General features: G+C 51.5%; 2 protein-coding genes across 5 annotated transcripts; one reads left to right on the top strand and one right to left on the bottom strand.

Moving 5' to 3' along the window:
• Positions 1 to 215: 215 nt before the first annotated feature.
• LOC109488373 lies at positions 216 to 4925 on the bottom strand. 4 transcript variants are annotated; one of them, XM_019792599.1, is made up of 5 exons: positions 4035 to 4925; positions 3296 to 3573; positions 2594 to 2740; positions 809 to 853; positions 216 to 409 (listed from the first exon to the last, which is right to left on the bottom strand). In XM_019792599.1, the coding sequence occupies exons 1-5, from the start codon at positions 4700 to 4702 to the stop codon at positions 342 to 344; spliced, it is 1206 nt and encodes a 401-aa protein (XP_019648158.1). In that variant the 5' UTR covers positions 4703 to 4925; the 3' UTR covers positions 216 to 341. The 4 variants fall into 4 exon arrangements, with proteins under 4 accessions (XP_019648158.1, XP_019648159.1, XP_019648157.1 ...); XM_019792600.1 differs by lacking the exon at positions 809 to 853; XM_019792598.1 differs by lacking the exons at positions 216 to 409; positions 809 to 853 and having other exon boundaries at positions 2027 to 2740.
• A 42-nt stretch (positions 4926 to 4967) lies between these two features.
• Positions 4968 to 15279, top strand: LOC109488374. Its single transcript, XM_019792604.1, has 5 exons — positions 4968 to 5009; positions 7455 to 7655; positions 13487 to 13633; positions 14073 to 14201; positions 14394 to 15279. The coding sequence occupies exons 1-5, from the start codon at positions 4979 to 4981 to the stop codon at positions 14612 to 14614; spliced, it is 729 nt and encodes a 242-aa protein (XP_019648163.1). The 5' UTR covers positions 4968 to 4978; the 3' UTR covers positions 14615 to 15279.
• The last annotated feature ends 19 nt before the right edge of the window (positions 15280 to 15298 follow it).

Below are 15298 nucleotides of genomic sequence, written 5' to 3'. Positions count from 1 at the left end.
ACCATTGGCTCGGTCGCTTTGTTGACCTTGTGCCTTGCATCTCTTTCTCCTGAGTTCCTTCCCTTACCTATGCCTCTACCCCAGAGGGCCCAAGGGATGGGCCCACGGAGAGATGGCATTTCCACAGAACGCTTACCATGTACTGAGCTAAGAGAATATTCTGGGCAAAAAATACAGATTATTTAAATATACTAATTATTAACCTGAGTTGGGGGGGGATTCAGAGGGGACTGAAAAGGGCAAGACTCTCAGTGGGGGTGGAGGACTAGAGAGCAGGGCTGTCAGGTGCTTGGCAGGGAGCCGTGGGAACAGGCCTGGAGAGGTGGAGTCATTCCTGTATCCTAAGTCCAGATGGCCTGGAGCGCCAGGATGGACCAGAAATTCATGTAGTTCAGATAGGAAAAGAAACCTGGAGAAGGAAGAGAGCAGAGGGGGTGAGAAGCACAGTTCACAGCCCACCCCTGATCCCGATTCCCTCCGCAAGCCCAATCACACCCCTACCCTGTCGCCAATCCATTTCCAGACCCAAACCCAGTCCCATCCTCACATCCACCCCATGCCCACCCCTCCCCACGCTCATCTCCCCAATCCTGTCTCCACCTCAATCCCATCTTATCTGGTCCTGTCCACAACCCATCCCCATCCCAAACTCTATCCCACTCAGTCCCTGTCTGTCTCCCTGACAACCCACGCCCAAACCCAACCCCACCGGAGCCCAGACCAGTCATCAGGAAGAGAAAGACGCCGATCCATGCCAGGTAAAAGCTGCACCCCAGCTTGTAGGTCATGCCTTCCTGCAAGTACTCACGGGCCTGCATCAGGTAGAACAGGACACCCAGGATGATGCTGGTCCCTGCATGAGTACAGGTGTGAGGAAGCTGGGCATCGGGTGTGTGCAGACCCCTGCCCATAGTCGTGTGGCTGCCTAGCTCTTGCTCAGTATTCTCCCACTTTCTGTCGCCTCCCTGTACCTCTATGCACAGGCGGGAAAACGGGCTCCTGACAAAGTCGCGGTAGAGCACACTGGAAGCGCAAGTCTTGGGCTTTAACCAGCCCATGGTGGCGTCTTAAACCATAGGCTTTGGGGCCAACGGACCAGAGCTCTTGTCCTGCCTCTCCCTCCCACCTTAGGGCAACCACTCCATCCCTCTGAGCCTCATTTCCCTCCTCTATAAAGTGTTGGTAATCATAGGACTCATCTCCTTGGGCTATCATGAGGAGTTGTTGAGATTGGCACATTTCCTGACACACAGGGAGCCCAGAATCGAGCTCGATTATTATCATTGTATTGGGTCTTCGATGTTGGGCTTCTGAAGAAGGGGACAAGAAGCCCACTCATTCTGAATATTTCAACTTTTAAAATTCTGGGTAGTAAAGTCCTGGGTAATTTTTTTTTCTTTGTGTTATTAAAAAATAATATAGGAAGTGTTTTCCATTTAACTAAAAGGGATGGGCAATTTTTTTTGTAGAAAAAAAAAGTCTTATATCAGATGACATAAAACGGAGGTGTTTTCTACACTTTGTACCGACAAATCGGATAACAGTCTTCCGCACACAAGGAAACAGGAAGTTGAGTGTTGCCTATTCTTGGCTTTACTATCACTCTCCAAGAGTGTTTTCCTAATACAGTAAAAGTTGTGGCCAATTACTACAAATGACAGGCACTTGATATCCTTCATTTCCAAATTAAAGTGCTGCCCCACCTCCTTTTCTAAAAAGTGTATTTGTCATGCAAATGGAAAACTAGACCCTTCTCCTCTTCCCCCACCTCCTCCTTCTTTTTTCTTTTTAAACTAGACTGTTCTAATCAGAGTATCAATTTTGAATTATCTGGGTCAGGTGGGAGGATTTTCATGGTAAGGACTTGGGCAAAGTTAAATAGGTACCATGAAGTACCAACATGTTCTAATTCAATCCTCACCACACCTCCACGTGGAAGGAAATTTCATCCCCATCCTACAGATGAGGAAACTGTGGCTCAGAAAGATTAAGTAGCTTGAACGCAATCAGAGCAGGTGGTGGTGGGGAGACAGGATTTGGGATGGGATTGGAACTGGCAAAGGGTCTTGGGTAGAGGTTGAAGTTTGAATGATAAGGATGGAGGATGGGGTTGGGGATGGGTTGTGGTTGAGTTTGAAAGTGAGGTTCACAGGTGATGGGGTTGGGTTGAGTCTGGAACGAATGTTGAGAAGGGTTATGTACGGGGTTGAGCTGGGTGTTGAGATTTGGAAAGGGGTCGGGGAAAGTAATGGGGATGGCTTGGAGATTGAAATGTAGATAGAATTGGAATGCAGTTGGGGATGGGGATGGGCATCCCCAAAGGGGAGACGGGGGAGTTTGAGATTTGTTGGTGCTAGAGATGGGAGGCAAAACGGAGGCTGGTATCGGAGCTAGAGATGGGCTTGTGCTGGAAGTTCATATTTTTTATGGGGATGGTTTGGAGACTTGGAGGGACATAGGATTGGGATTGGTGATGAAAGTGAGGATAGGTGTAAGATTGGAATGTGGTGGGGGAGGGGATTGGCTATCGTGATGGACACCAGGCAAGGTACTTCTCGCCTTGACTCCTGAGGGGAAAATCTCAGTGCCGTGCCTGCCAGGATGCTGACGATGACACTGGAGAAGTCCAGCATGGGCGAGTTGGAGCTGGTGAAGAAGATGATGTTTATAAGTAAAATGCAGAGGCAGAAGCTGGCGATGCTGGCGAGGAGGAGAAAGGCCCAGGCCAAGTCCAACAAATCTGGGGAAGGAAGAAACCAGGTACAGTTAGAGAGGCACTCGGGCCCTGAGCATGAGGGAGAGGGTCCCCATTGAGGTTGGGAGTATTCAAGAACCCTCTCCCTTGCAGATTCTTCCGCCTCATTTGAAGAAAATTGAAATTGAGTTCTAGAGAAGGGATATGAAGGCAGATGCCTTTAGCATTGAGGACACACCTCTGGGTCAATGAGAATAGGTTCTTGGGCAAGGAAAGGTGGGGTGAGCGTTGAGGAACCAGCTCTGTGTGATGAGGGCAGATTCTCTGCTTGAAAAAGCCTCAGGATACTGTGTAAGATCGTAGGGTTATGAGGACTGTGAGGTAGGGCGCCATGGAGGTGAGATGAGCATAGGGCAATGAGGATGGTCGTGAGGCAGTGAGGACCATCTGGGGGAAGGGACCACTCTCCGGGGGGCAGTGAGAACTATCAAGAGAAGGGAAGACTAACCCAGGGCAGTGAGGACCATCCCAGGGAAGGCAGAGAAGGGTCCCTGGGACAAAGAGGAGAGTCGAGTCCCAGGAATGGTAAGCAGGCCTTACAAGCGTTCTGGTCGTACTCATGTAGGCAGGAGATGTCAGGGCACCGCACAAAGAGGATGGTGTTGATGGGCATGGTCAAGGAGCCATCAGGGTGCCCAGGAGGTCTGAGTGGCACCTGGAAGTGGACCCAGGGTTGGCCCAGAGAGATGAGACCGATGATCGCCATGCCGAGCAGGCTCAGTGCCAGGCTCACCTGGCGGCTGATCTTCCTGGCTTGGTGCAGCAGCCGCCAGCCCACGGGCAGCTGTGAATGGCTGAGTCTGCTCCTGTTATGAAACCTGTGGCAGAGTGCCCACCACCGGTGTCAAATCTGATCCAGCCACCCAGCCTAGCCACCCCAGGTCCAGCCGCCAGACCCCGTCCCATCCTGTCTAGACTTCAGACTTTCTTTTCTCTGTGTCTATCCTCCATGCCCTGTATCCCCCATGTCCTGCCTCTACAACCTGCTCACCCACGTTCAGCCTCTAGGCTCCCTTGCCTCCAGATCTAGCTTCCAGACCCTGCCACCCCCACATTCCGTTCCTAGGGTGAATCAATCGCAGGTCCAGCCTTTATGCCAAGTCCATCCCGCCCCCCTGCCCAGAGCCAACCTTCAGATTCAGCTTCCTGCCACACCTGGGTCCAACCTCCAGCCTCCAGTGTACTGGTTTTAGTTCTGGTCCCTGACTTTTGAGTACTGCCCCCGCCCCCCGAATTCTAGCCTAGAACCTGGCCCACTGCCTGGACGCCTGCCTCTCACCCGCCAGAATCAATCACAGTGGATCTGCTTGACTGTATGCTGCGGATACTGTTGTCTAGGGTACTTTGGTTGATTTGGGCGCTGTCCGCGGAGTCTCTGAAACTCTCCTGGGAGGTCCAGATAATTGAATCGTTGCTTTTGATACTGACCGTGGGGCTGTGAGTAACTGAAGGGGGGACATCGACTTTGGCCCGGATTGGCGATGTGAGGCCTTGAATATTTAAGCGGGACCTCCAGGTCGTTGGCCGGAGGTTTTTGCTACTGGCTTGACTGCTGCTGTACGTGACTGACTCTCTATTGCTCAGGGAGTTGCGAGTAGTTAACGGAGAATTTTGAATGCTGAAGTAGCGAATTTCGAAAATGGGTGGAACGTCTCGGGTGTTGAAACGGCGACTGAAGGTAACTGACGGTGCATCTTGGATACTGACCCGGTGACCGCTAATAGTGGCTGCCGTGTCCTCCGTGCTGACACGGCGACTGCTGATAATGGATGGTGTGTTTTGGATACCGGCCCAGCGACTGTTGGCTAGTAGGGGTTCTTGGATGCTCACCCGGCGATTGTGGAGAACGGGCAGAGAGCCTTGGGTCTCCTTTTGGGGATTACTGGGAGCTGCTGGAAGGACATCTGGCTGGGTGCTGTTGTGGTGAGGTTGGGGCCTCTGGAACATGTGGAAATTGCAGGGCAAGGTCAGTCCCCAATGAACTAAACAGCCTGCCAACTGCTTTAGCCCCTCCTTCCAGGCACCTTCATGGCCCCCTAGGAGTCTCTTGGTCTCTTTCCCAGGTTCAGGCTCTGTCCTTTGTGGTTTAGATCTCTCTGACCCTTCTGCTGTGTTCTCTGGTCTCTCCTGCTGTCCAGGGGCTGGCCTCAGGGCTTCAGTCTGGCCTGCAGCTGGGGGCAGGGAGAGGTTCCATGACAGTTGGAGAGGTTCCAGGAGGTTAGGATGTTGGCCATGGATTCATACTCTACCCTGTGTGAGTGACATGGGGGCTGGGGCTGGGTCGGGGTGGGTTCCATGTCGGGTATGGGCAGCGTCAGGATTGGATCAAGAAGAGGTCATGGCTGGGTCTGAGAGATGTCAGGACTGGGCAGGGGTGGGGTGGCAGTGGGGAGGGAGTGACCAGACAGAGCAGAATCAGAGAGGGGCCAGAGTAGGGTCAGGGCTGGGCAGGGCTGAGCCAGCGCTGGGGCACCAGCATCTCTGAGGTCAGTTCTTACAGTTTCTGGAGGGCTTGAGATCTGAATCTGTAAGTCCCTCCTCCTATCCACCCTTACCCCTCCCACCCCATTCCCAGGGCCTTCCCTGAATCAATTTCCTCCTTGTAGTACCTTTTCAAGTTCAGTGTCTCTCCTTGCTCCCTTTCTTCTCTGTCTCTGTCTTTCTTCACCTTTTCCTGAGGCCTCGGGGACCAAGAGAAGGTTGGACCCATTCCCTGCCCTCAGAGACCTGCAGTCCGGGCTTGGGAGGGGAGTCAGAACAGCCACAGCTTGAGAAGAACTCAGAAGAGGTCAGTGGGAATGCAGATATTCAACGTACATGCAGCCTTTCCAGTCAGGAGGGGAGATATTTCTTTTTTTTTCTTTTTTAAGATTTTATTTATTCATTTGACAGAGAGAGACAGCCAGTGAGAGAGGGAACACAGGCAGAGGAAGTGGGAGAGGAAGAAGCAGGCTCCCAGCGGAGGATCCCGATGCGGGGCTCGATCCCAGGACCCCGGGATCACGCCCTGAGCCAAAGGCAGACGCTCAACGACTGAGCCACCCAGGGGCCCCAGGAGGGGAGATATTTCAAACTTCCGTTTCCCCCATCCTTCCTTTTGGCTTTTATGGTAGCCGTTTGGGGACAAAAAAGAAAGCAAGAAAAAAGAAAAATCCACAAACTTCCATGTCTTTAATTACAGGAACAGCCGACTCCTCTGTGTCTTAGCGTCCTCATTTGCCCGAGGAGATAAGGATACTGTAGAGGGCTGTCTGAAGGATGAAGTGGGTTAATAACATGTAAAAGCACCCAGAACCCATTGTAATCAACACCTGTTGAATTTTTTACACGTGGCAGAGGTTGATTTTTGACTCTCCAAGTTACTTTCTCCATCCGCCAAGCTCTTTCCCAAGTCCGAGACCCATATACCCAACTGTCCCTGAAATCCACATCGAGAGGTGTCACAGAAGGACGGGAAGGAATTACTATAACTAGATACCATGGAAGCCCCCACCAGTTCATTTATTCTTGCATTCAATCATTACCTTTTTCATTGAACAAATAGCAAAAGCTCGATACCAGCCAATGAGGGTGCAGTGGGAAACAGAAGAGATCTGTTGCCTACCCTCGAGGAGGTCTGTGGGGGAAGAGTGATAGACTGATAGGGAAGAAAGTAGTGAAATAAGGGGCAGCACAAGTCCATGGGATACCAGTGAAGAAAAGTTGCATGTTGCACTGTGGGAGCATTTGGTGGTGACCTTGCCCAAGAATTGAGGGTGGGGTGGGCTGGGCTGGGCGGCTCAGAAAGGAGATGTGGGAGGAGTGGCCTGGGAGGGCGGTTAGGGCATTCTGGGCACGGGTGCGAGAAGAGTGCTCTAGCGGAGGGAGCAGCCTGAACTGTGTGTGGAAATGCCAAGGTAGGAGAGCTCTCAGTGAGAGAGGGACCCTGTTAAGTCTGTGTGGCTGGAGGTAAGTGAGCAAGGGAGGGGGGACAGGAGTGCCTGCCAGTTGGGAAGGTTGGCAGGATCACAGGGGCTTGGTGAATGGAGGTGTAGGTGACACTGTGGGTCTCGGCCTCGTGAACATGCTTTGGAACCTGTGTTGTAGCTGTGTGTGTCCTGGACTGGGATTTATGACAGGGGTCTAGGTAAGCAGGTGAGGTTGAGAGCAGAGATGGAGCATGGGGTTTGGGGAACAGGAACTGGAGGATGGGGTTGGAGACAAAACAAGTAGGTTCGGGCTTCGAGTGGGGTTGTGGGTGGGGGACGAGTTGGGCATTAGGGTTAGAGATGAGAATGAGGATACGTTTGGAGTCAGAGATGCGGCTGAGGTGGGCACTGGGGATTGGGTGGGGGTGGGGAGATGGCTGTGGGAGGAAGGGGATTGAGAATGGGATAAAAGGGGGTGCCTCGGTGGTGCAGTCGTGAAGCGTCTGCCTTCGGCTCAGGGCGTGATCCCAGGGTTCAGGGATCGAGCCCCACATCAGGCTCCTCCTCTGGGAGCCTGCTTCTTCCTCTCCCACTCCCCCTGCTTGTGTTCCCTCTCTCGCTGGCTGTCTCTGTCTCTGTCAAATAAAATCTTTATTTAAAAAAAAGAGAGAATGGGGTAAAAGGCAAGGTCTGGGTGGGGATGGAGATGTGGCCGTGGTCGGAAATGGAGACTCGCACGTGGCAGTGGGTTGCAGGTGGAGCTCGGCCCCCAGAACTCTCTTTGTTACCAGCCGACGTGGTCTCTTCCTGGGTCGAGGACCGCAAGTTCATCCTGCGGGGCTGGTGTCTCATCTTCAGCGTCCTTGCAACCCTGATGGTGCTCAGCGTGGTGGATGGACGTCTGGCCTACTTGCAGGGCTCTTATACTGGCTACCTGGGCATCTGGACAGACTGCAGGAAGCACGAGTGTGCCAACTTGGGCCAAGTCCCCGGTCAGTAGGAGCCTGGACGGGCTATGGGGTACTCGAAGGAAGGCGTGTCTCCGGAGGTTATCAGGGGCGGGAATCTCTGGGCGAATCTCTTTGGATGTTCTTGGGGGAAATGTTTGGAATTCTCGGGAGGGTCTCTGGAGATTCTCTGAAGGCCTTGTGACGGAGTCTGCTGGAGTTATATATGGCTTTTGAAGAAACAGGGAAACAGGACTGTCCTAGTGCATGGGAAGAGCATTACAATTGACCAAAAATCAATCTGCCTCATGATTAGAGGGGTAAAGACGCCATCATTCTCTCCCTCACTTTTTAAAAAAAGACTTATTTATTGATTTGAGAGAGACAGAGCGTGCAGGGGGGAGGGGCAGAGGGAGAGAGAGAGAGTCCCAAGCAGACTCTGAGCTGAGCTTGAGATGGGGCTTGATCTCAGGACCCGGAGATCCTGACCTGAGCTGAAACCAAGAGTCAGATGTCAACTGACGCCCCTTCCCCTCATTTTTAAAAATAGCGTGTTTTTTTAAAAAGATTATTTTTAAAAAGATGATTTCCAGTCCTCTCAGCAGCGTTTTGCTTCCTTGTAGGTCTCTGTGTGTTTCCAGTGCTTTTGAGCACTGCCGACAGAAGGCAGCCCAGAACCTGGAGCCAGAGTGCCTGGGTTTGGATCCTGGCTCAACCACTTGTTGGCTGGGTGATCTTGGGCACCTTCTTTGACCTCTCTGTCTCAGTTTCCTCATTTCTAAAATGGTAGTGGTAGTAGTCCCTATTCATGCATTGTTTGAAGAATTAGCAAGTTAAAATATGTAGAGGAATTAAAACAGTGCCTGGCACATATTACACACTACCCCAGGGTTAGCTGCTGCTATTATTATTATTATTATTATTATTATTATTATTATTATTATTAAAGGTTCTTTTCTTCAGCCAATGCACCTACCTTCATTTCAGATCTCAAATAAGTTCATGAAACTTCCAGAACACTGTGTGGTATTAATCTTATTTATTTATCTTGGATATCTCTTTCTTGTATACCTCCCAAACTCAAGCTGGTGTAAGTAAGACAAACATTATTTCAAGTTATGGAAGAGTACAGAGGCATAGATCTATTCCGGGTTCAGGAACTGCTGGATCCAGGCGCTTAAAGGGTGTCATTAGGGAATCTGTTTCTTGCCACCTGTCTGTCAAAGCTTCCTCTGTGTTGGGCCCTCAGGCAAGCTTTGCGTGGCAGTGGGGCCCACCAGCAGCACCCAGATTCTGTCCTTTCTGTGAAAAACCATGGGGGAAAAGAGAGTAAGTTGCCTTCCGCAGCCCTCAAGCAAAGCTCTCAGGATTAGCTCTGATGGGATCAGATTTACTTCCCTGGGATTTCTCACTCCTCCCTGCACCAGTTGCCATGGTCAGGAAGATGTCATGCTGTGATTGGCTGAGTCTGGATCACACTCTTTTCTTACAAGTCAGTGGAGGGGTCATTTCTATCAGAAGCACAAGGACAGAAAGTGGGCAGAGTTCCTCTGAACAAAGTCAAGTTGCTGCTGCCAGAAGAATGGGGATGGATGCGGGGTGAAGAAAAACAACAGTTCACAACTTTTCCCCATATTTATGATGCCTTATTGGAGTATAATTGCCCTGGGGTATTCCCAAGAGCAGAATAGCAATGCTTCAGAAGAGCTGAGGAGAATTTGTAAGACTTTGATATACGCTCCCTAGAGAAGTCAGGGTTCTCATGACAAGTGACAGAAACCAATTAAAGCTAGTTTAAGCAGAAAATAGATTTCTACAGGATGTTGGGGCATTGGCAGAAGCCCTGCAAGGCCAGAGAATCGGGCCCCAGGAGCCAAGTGCTCAGGACCATGCCCAGAGAGCCTCTGGAGGACTGGCTGGTGGGGCACACACACTGCAGCTTGCCCTGTGCACCCCAGTCTCTCCAGGCCTGGACTCCACTGGGGAACCTCTTTCTCTGCTGCCCTGGGACCCCGGAGGTAGCTATGGCCACACCTACCAGAATAGAGTCCATGCCTACTTGTAGCTGCTGATTCCAGGTCTAGTGCGGCTCTTTAGTCATGGAGCTGGTCACGTGCTGATGTCTTAAGCTCTACGGGACGCTGGTTTCCTTCCTGGGAAGGAAAGCGAGTGTTGAACGTTCATTTCATTCCCCCTTTTGCTCTAACATGTTAACTTTGTGTGATTTTAACATTTTTCTTGATTTTAAAATTTAAGTTACTTTTATTTGAACAGGCAATGTATTTATACGGTTCAACATTTTAACAAGTGCAAGAGTCTCCCTCCCTTACTGTCCCCTATCCCACTCATTCCCTTTCCTGGGGGTAACCAGTGCTACTAAGCCATTTTTAAGCTCCTGCGTGTTCTTCTAGTCTTATTTTCTCACATATGAGAAAATAGCTGTGTTCATAGACATCTACAAACACATACACACACACCCACACATATAGGTATGTCTCTATACTGTGTATGTTTGTCACTTAAAAAACACACAAGGCAGGGGCGCCTGGGTGGCTCAGTCATTAAGCGTCTGCCTTCGGCTCAGGGCGTGATCCCGGCGTTGTGGGATCGAGCCCCACATCAGGCTCCTCTGATATGAGCCTGCTTCTTCCTCTACCACTCGCCCTGCTTGTGTTCCCTCTCTCGCTGGCTGTCTGTATCTCTGTCAAATAAATAAATAAAATCTTACACACACACACACAAGGCAGTATTACAGCTCTCTTTTAGAAAGTAAATCATCATTTATTGAATGTTAAGATTGTACAATGCTTTATGGTTGGCATACAGGTTTTGAGGGCTTTTTTTAAGGTGTAGAAACTTCTAATTTTTATGTTCTGATTTCCCCAGCTTTGCTTCTGAGACTTTACCAACTGCTTCTCAGCTTTGGGGAGTTCCTCTCCCTCTAGATTTTTGGTGACAATTCAATTCTAGGTGTGTGTGTGTGTGTGTGTGTGTGTGTGTGTACACGTGATTTTAGTGTGTGGTATGCAGGCAGCAGTGAATCCTGTGCTCCTTGCCAACTTATGGAAAGGATTTGAATTAGTCAGGAGCCTTTGGGATCATAAGTAACAGAAACTCTAACTTGAAATAGCTTGAGTGAAAGAATTTATGATCTCATCTAAATGAAAAAGGGTGGGAATAGGAATGCTTTCGGGCATGGCTGAATTCAAGAGTCCAAGTGATAGCATCAGACATCTGTCTGTTTCTTGGCTCCTTGAATTGGCTTCATCCTCAAGGCCTCACATAGTGGTAAGTCAGGATCTAGTTAGGAAAATAAATCATTCTAGATGCCTCAGAGGTAGTAAATATAGGGACAGAAGAAAGGGAGGTGGTTTACCAGGGCCTGGAAGCTGGAGCCATCTGGAAGGCATAGACTCATGGTGGGATTTGCTTAGAGATGACCAGAATCTATTGCTAAAGACATCAGCTGAGGTGGGGTTTGGGGAGAGGAAAATAAATACACTGGCTTGTCCTCTCCTTCCAGAGCCAGTCTTCTGCTGGTGCTGCCCATTAGCCAAACATAATGATAAGCCATTGAGCACAGGAGGCTCAGACATGTAGTCCTTGCAATACAGAATAGGGAAGGGTGGCAAATGGATCTGAGAGCAGACAGACACACAACTGGCAGAAATACTAAAAATATGGCCTCCAGTCTGGCAAGTCAAAGGACACAAAATGTTCCTGCAAAAGTCTTGTGTGGCTGGGTCACACGAGCACCCCCAAATCAAATATAGCATCCAGAGGAATGCAATGCATTGATTAGCTTATAACTGGGGCTGAGAGTGGGGAATGGACCTTGAGGCTTATGCCACAAATGTCTACTTCTGACCAAACTACAAGGTGCTCCAGTCTCTGGGATGACAAGAGCCAGGGACTTGAATGTCATCTCAACTCTCTTTCTCCTGTCCTCTCATCTGCTTTCCTTCCTTAGTTTTACTCAATCAGATCTCCTGCCCCCATGAGACTGGGTCCAAGGCTCAGGCAGCCCCAGGCTCATAATCCTCTTGACTAGAGGAAAGAGGGCTCTTGAGAGCTTCAGTTAGAAAAAGTCCCGGGGCGGGGGGGCGCCTGGGTGGCTCAGTCATTAAGCGTCCGCCTTTGGCTCAGGGCGTGATCCCAGGGTCCTGGGATTGAGCCCCGCATCGGGCTCCCTGCTCTGCTGGGAGCCTGCTTCTTCCACTCGTACTCCCCCTGCTTGTGTTCTCTCTCTCGCTGCCACTCTCTCTGTCAAATAAATAAATAAAATCTTAAAAAAAAAAAAAAGAAAAAAGAAAAAGTCCCAGGGGACATCTGGGAGGCTCAGTTGGCTGAGTGTCTCCTTTTGGCTCAGGTCATAATCCCAGGGTCCTGGGATCAAATCCTGCATCAGGCTCCTTGCTCGGCCAGGAGCCTGTTTCTCCCTCTGCCTGCACCTCCCCTTGCTTGTGCCCTTTCTCTCTCTCTTTCAAATAAATAAATAAAATCTTTTTTAAAAAAGTCCCAGAGCAGAGCTTGATTGGTTGGCTTTGGTCATGTGCCCATCTTTGGGCCAATCACCATGGCCTGGGGTATAGGGGCACTGTGATTGGCTCAGCCAGAGTCATATGACTATTTTTGTGGCCCCAGAAGGCAAGGTATGTCATGAGCAGTCCTCAACCAGGATTTTGTGATTGACCCCCAGAGGACTCTTGCTGTTCTGTATATATGACCAAGCTTTTACTTTCTGGTTAGGTTTCTGGTTATGTAGTTAGAAACGTGCGGGGCGCCTGGGTGGCACAGTTGTTGAGTGTCTGCCTTCGGCTCAGGGCGTGATCCCGGCGTTATGGGATCGAGCCCCACATCAGGCTCTAACGCTGGGAGCCTGCTGCTTCCTCTCCCACTCCCCCTGCTTGTGTTCCCTCTCTCGCTGGCTGTCTCTATCTCTGTCAAATAAATAAATAAAATCTTAAAAAAAAAAAAAAGAAACGTGCAGTTTGCCAGAAACAAAGCAGCTGGAGTCTTAGCTTATTTGGCTGCAGCAGTTTTGCACTGTTCAAAAGTAGGCAAAGTAGGGAAGGGCTAAAAGGAGATGTAATTCTCAGAAGGGGCCAAAATTCTTGTTGTTCTGAAATGTATATTGGATACATAGCAACTTAAACTGAGTGGGACTCTGTGGTTTTTAGGGTATTTGGAAGTTTTTCTTGTGTATATGTATCTGTGTGTACTCTGGGGGTCAACGTGGGTGATTTGGAGAAGGTCTGTGGGGGATTCTGGGATGTGAATGGGATCATTAGGGGACCTTGGGATGTGAATGGGAGAGACTTTAGCAGAAGTAGGGTGACTTTGGAGACTAGGGGTGACTAAAGTGTCTCAGATGATTTTTGAGGGTGCTATGGGGGTGTCTAGGTGTGATACTGAGGGTATTAATGCGAGTTGTTGTGGGATGCCCTTTGGGAGTATGGGATGACTTTGGAGGTGTCTGTGGGGATGACTCTGGAAATGATTGAGGTGATTCTGTGGGGTGACTTTGAGGATGTGAGTGGGGGTGACTGGGGGTCATCTGTGGGGTCACCTTGGAAGTATGGATGAAGTTGATTATGAGGGTGCTGGGGTTGACTTTGGGGTAGGTGGGGGTGATTTGGGACAACTTTGAGGGTGTAATTGGGGATGGTTTTGACTTTACAAGTGCCTGGGGTGACTTTGTGAGAGAGTCATTTTGGGGTTTCTAGGAAGGGGCTTAGGTGAAGTTGAGGATGTCTGTTGCCAAACTTTGGGAGTGTCCATTGGTCTGCTCATGGGGATGTCAGTGGGATGAGGTAGGAGGGTGACCTTGGAGAGTATCTGGGGATGACTCTGGACATTTCCTCTTCTCCCCCTAGTTCTCATCCATATGAGCATGGGCTTCATGATGCTGGCCCTGATCCTGTGTCTCACCCTCCTCCCCACCATGTGCCTCTCCTTCCAGCCAGTCTTCCGACGCCTGACTAAGATCGACCTTGTCTTCAGTTCTCTCAGCTTCAGCACTGGTAAGTGTCGGCTTGGGGGAGGGGGTGCCTTTCCCACCACCAGAATCTCTCCCCACGTCTCTCTTTTTGGCTTTGGCGAGGAGTATCTCAAAAGTTCTGTCCTGCTATCTGCTGGGTGTCTGTCTTTGAATGTCATTTGGGGTCTCTGGCCCACTCTTTCTGTGTGCATCTCAATTCTACTTTATCTTTCGCAGTCGGGGTGAGTATAGGGGTATCTCTCTCTCCTTCCTGCTTCCCCTCTCTTTCTTTCCACTTCTGTCCGGGTATCTTTGTGTCTGTCACGGAGTGTGTGTGCGTATGTATACGCGTGTGTGTAACGTGCGCGCAGTGGCTTGTCACGGAGAGTGGGAGAAGAGAGGCTGTCTGCCTCTTCTCTTTCTGGGGGGTCCGGGGGTCCCGGTCCAGCCTTATGTCCATCTCTGGCCCCACCCCACTGCAGGGTTCCTGATTGTTCTCAGTCTGACACTCTTTGTGGTCAACTGCGAGACGCTGCAGCCGAGGCCACAGGTATCCTACCTGGTGGCCACCTACCTGTGCTGGGCGGCCGGCGCCTTGATGCTGTGGACCGGTGAGGGCGGGGCTGGGGGAAGGGGTGGTGCCTCGGTAGGGCAGGGGGCGGAGCCCAGGCGAGAACTCGAGGCAGGGCCCGGGGCCGCACAGGGGCGGACCCGAGGGGCGTCGGCCTCGAGGGGTGGGGTGGGGCCTAGGGCGGGGCTCGGAGTTCAACGGCCCACTAGCCACCTCCGCCCCCGACCTGCAGGAGCTCTGAGCTACTTAAACCACCTGCGCATACGGCGCAAAGGGACGTCCCTTAAGGCGCGGCGGGTGAGCCACCGTCGGTGGGTCTTGCGGCAGAACACCCCGAGACGCATCTCCCAACAGCAGTCCGACGCGGACCAGGAGCACACGGTGGGCCTGCCCAATACACTCAACCCCTCAAGCCTCTCGAAGCAGTCGCACCCGAGCTTCTCAGGGCAGTGATCCCCGTCAGATACCGGCCGATCCCCTTCGTCTTGGCCACGTGATTAGACCTCCCTGCGAGGCCCCACTTCCGAAGAACGTGCCCCACCCCTCGAGCTACGGTCTACCCTTCTCGGCTCTGTTCCCGCCCACTGAATCCTCATCCTGCCCCCGCCCCTACAGTGCGACACCATCCCCCCCCGCCGTGTCCGTAAGCTGTCAGCTGTGCAACCGGTTGGTGTGCCCCCCACCCCCAGCCTAGCTAGGGCACGTCCCTGGGTATCTAGCCCTCTCAGGCCACGCCCCCGCCGGAGCGCCGCACTGCCCCGCATTTGATGTAGCTACGCCCTCCTGGGGAACCACCCTCTCCCCCAGAAAGGCGTGGCTTGGGATAACATCTCCTACCCGCCCCCCAACTGACTTTTCCCACACAATAAAACGTGGGCGCCTCACAACCTTGAAGTCCGACCCTCCATTGCGTCCTCTCCCCCAGGGCAGAGTCGGGTCCCACGTGTGTGAACCTTGCTTGCCCTTCGGGGTCTGAGCCTCTCTGCAGGCTTGTCTACACCTGTCTCTGCTCCTTCATTTCCCCTAGCTCATTCGTGCACGCCTCCTGCCGCGAGCCTGGGAGGGTTGGAGAGGCTCTAGACGGGCCGGGTGGATCCCCAGCTTCCAGGTTCCCTGCGTCTGGAAGGCCAGCGGACA

Source organism: Ailuropoda melanoleuca, chromosome 12, assembly GCF_002007445.2.
Source record: "Ailuropoda melanoleuca isolate Jingjing chromosome 12, ASM200744v2, whole genome shotgun sequence".
Lineage (NCBI taxonomy): Eukaryota > Metazoa > Chordata > Mammalia > Carnivora > Ursidae > Ailuropoda > Ailuropoda melanoleuca.
The sequence above is the reverse complement of the archived record's forward strand: the minus strand, read 5'-3'. Positions and strand labels throughout refer to the sequence as shown.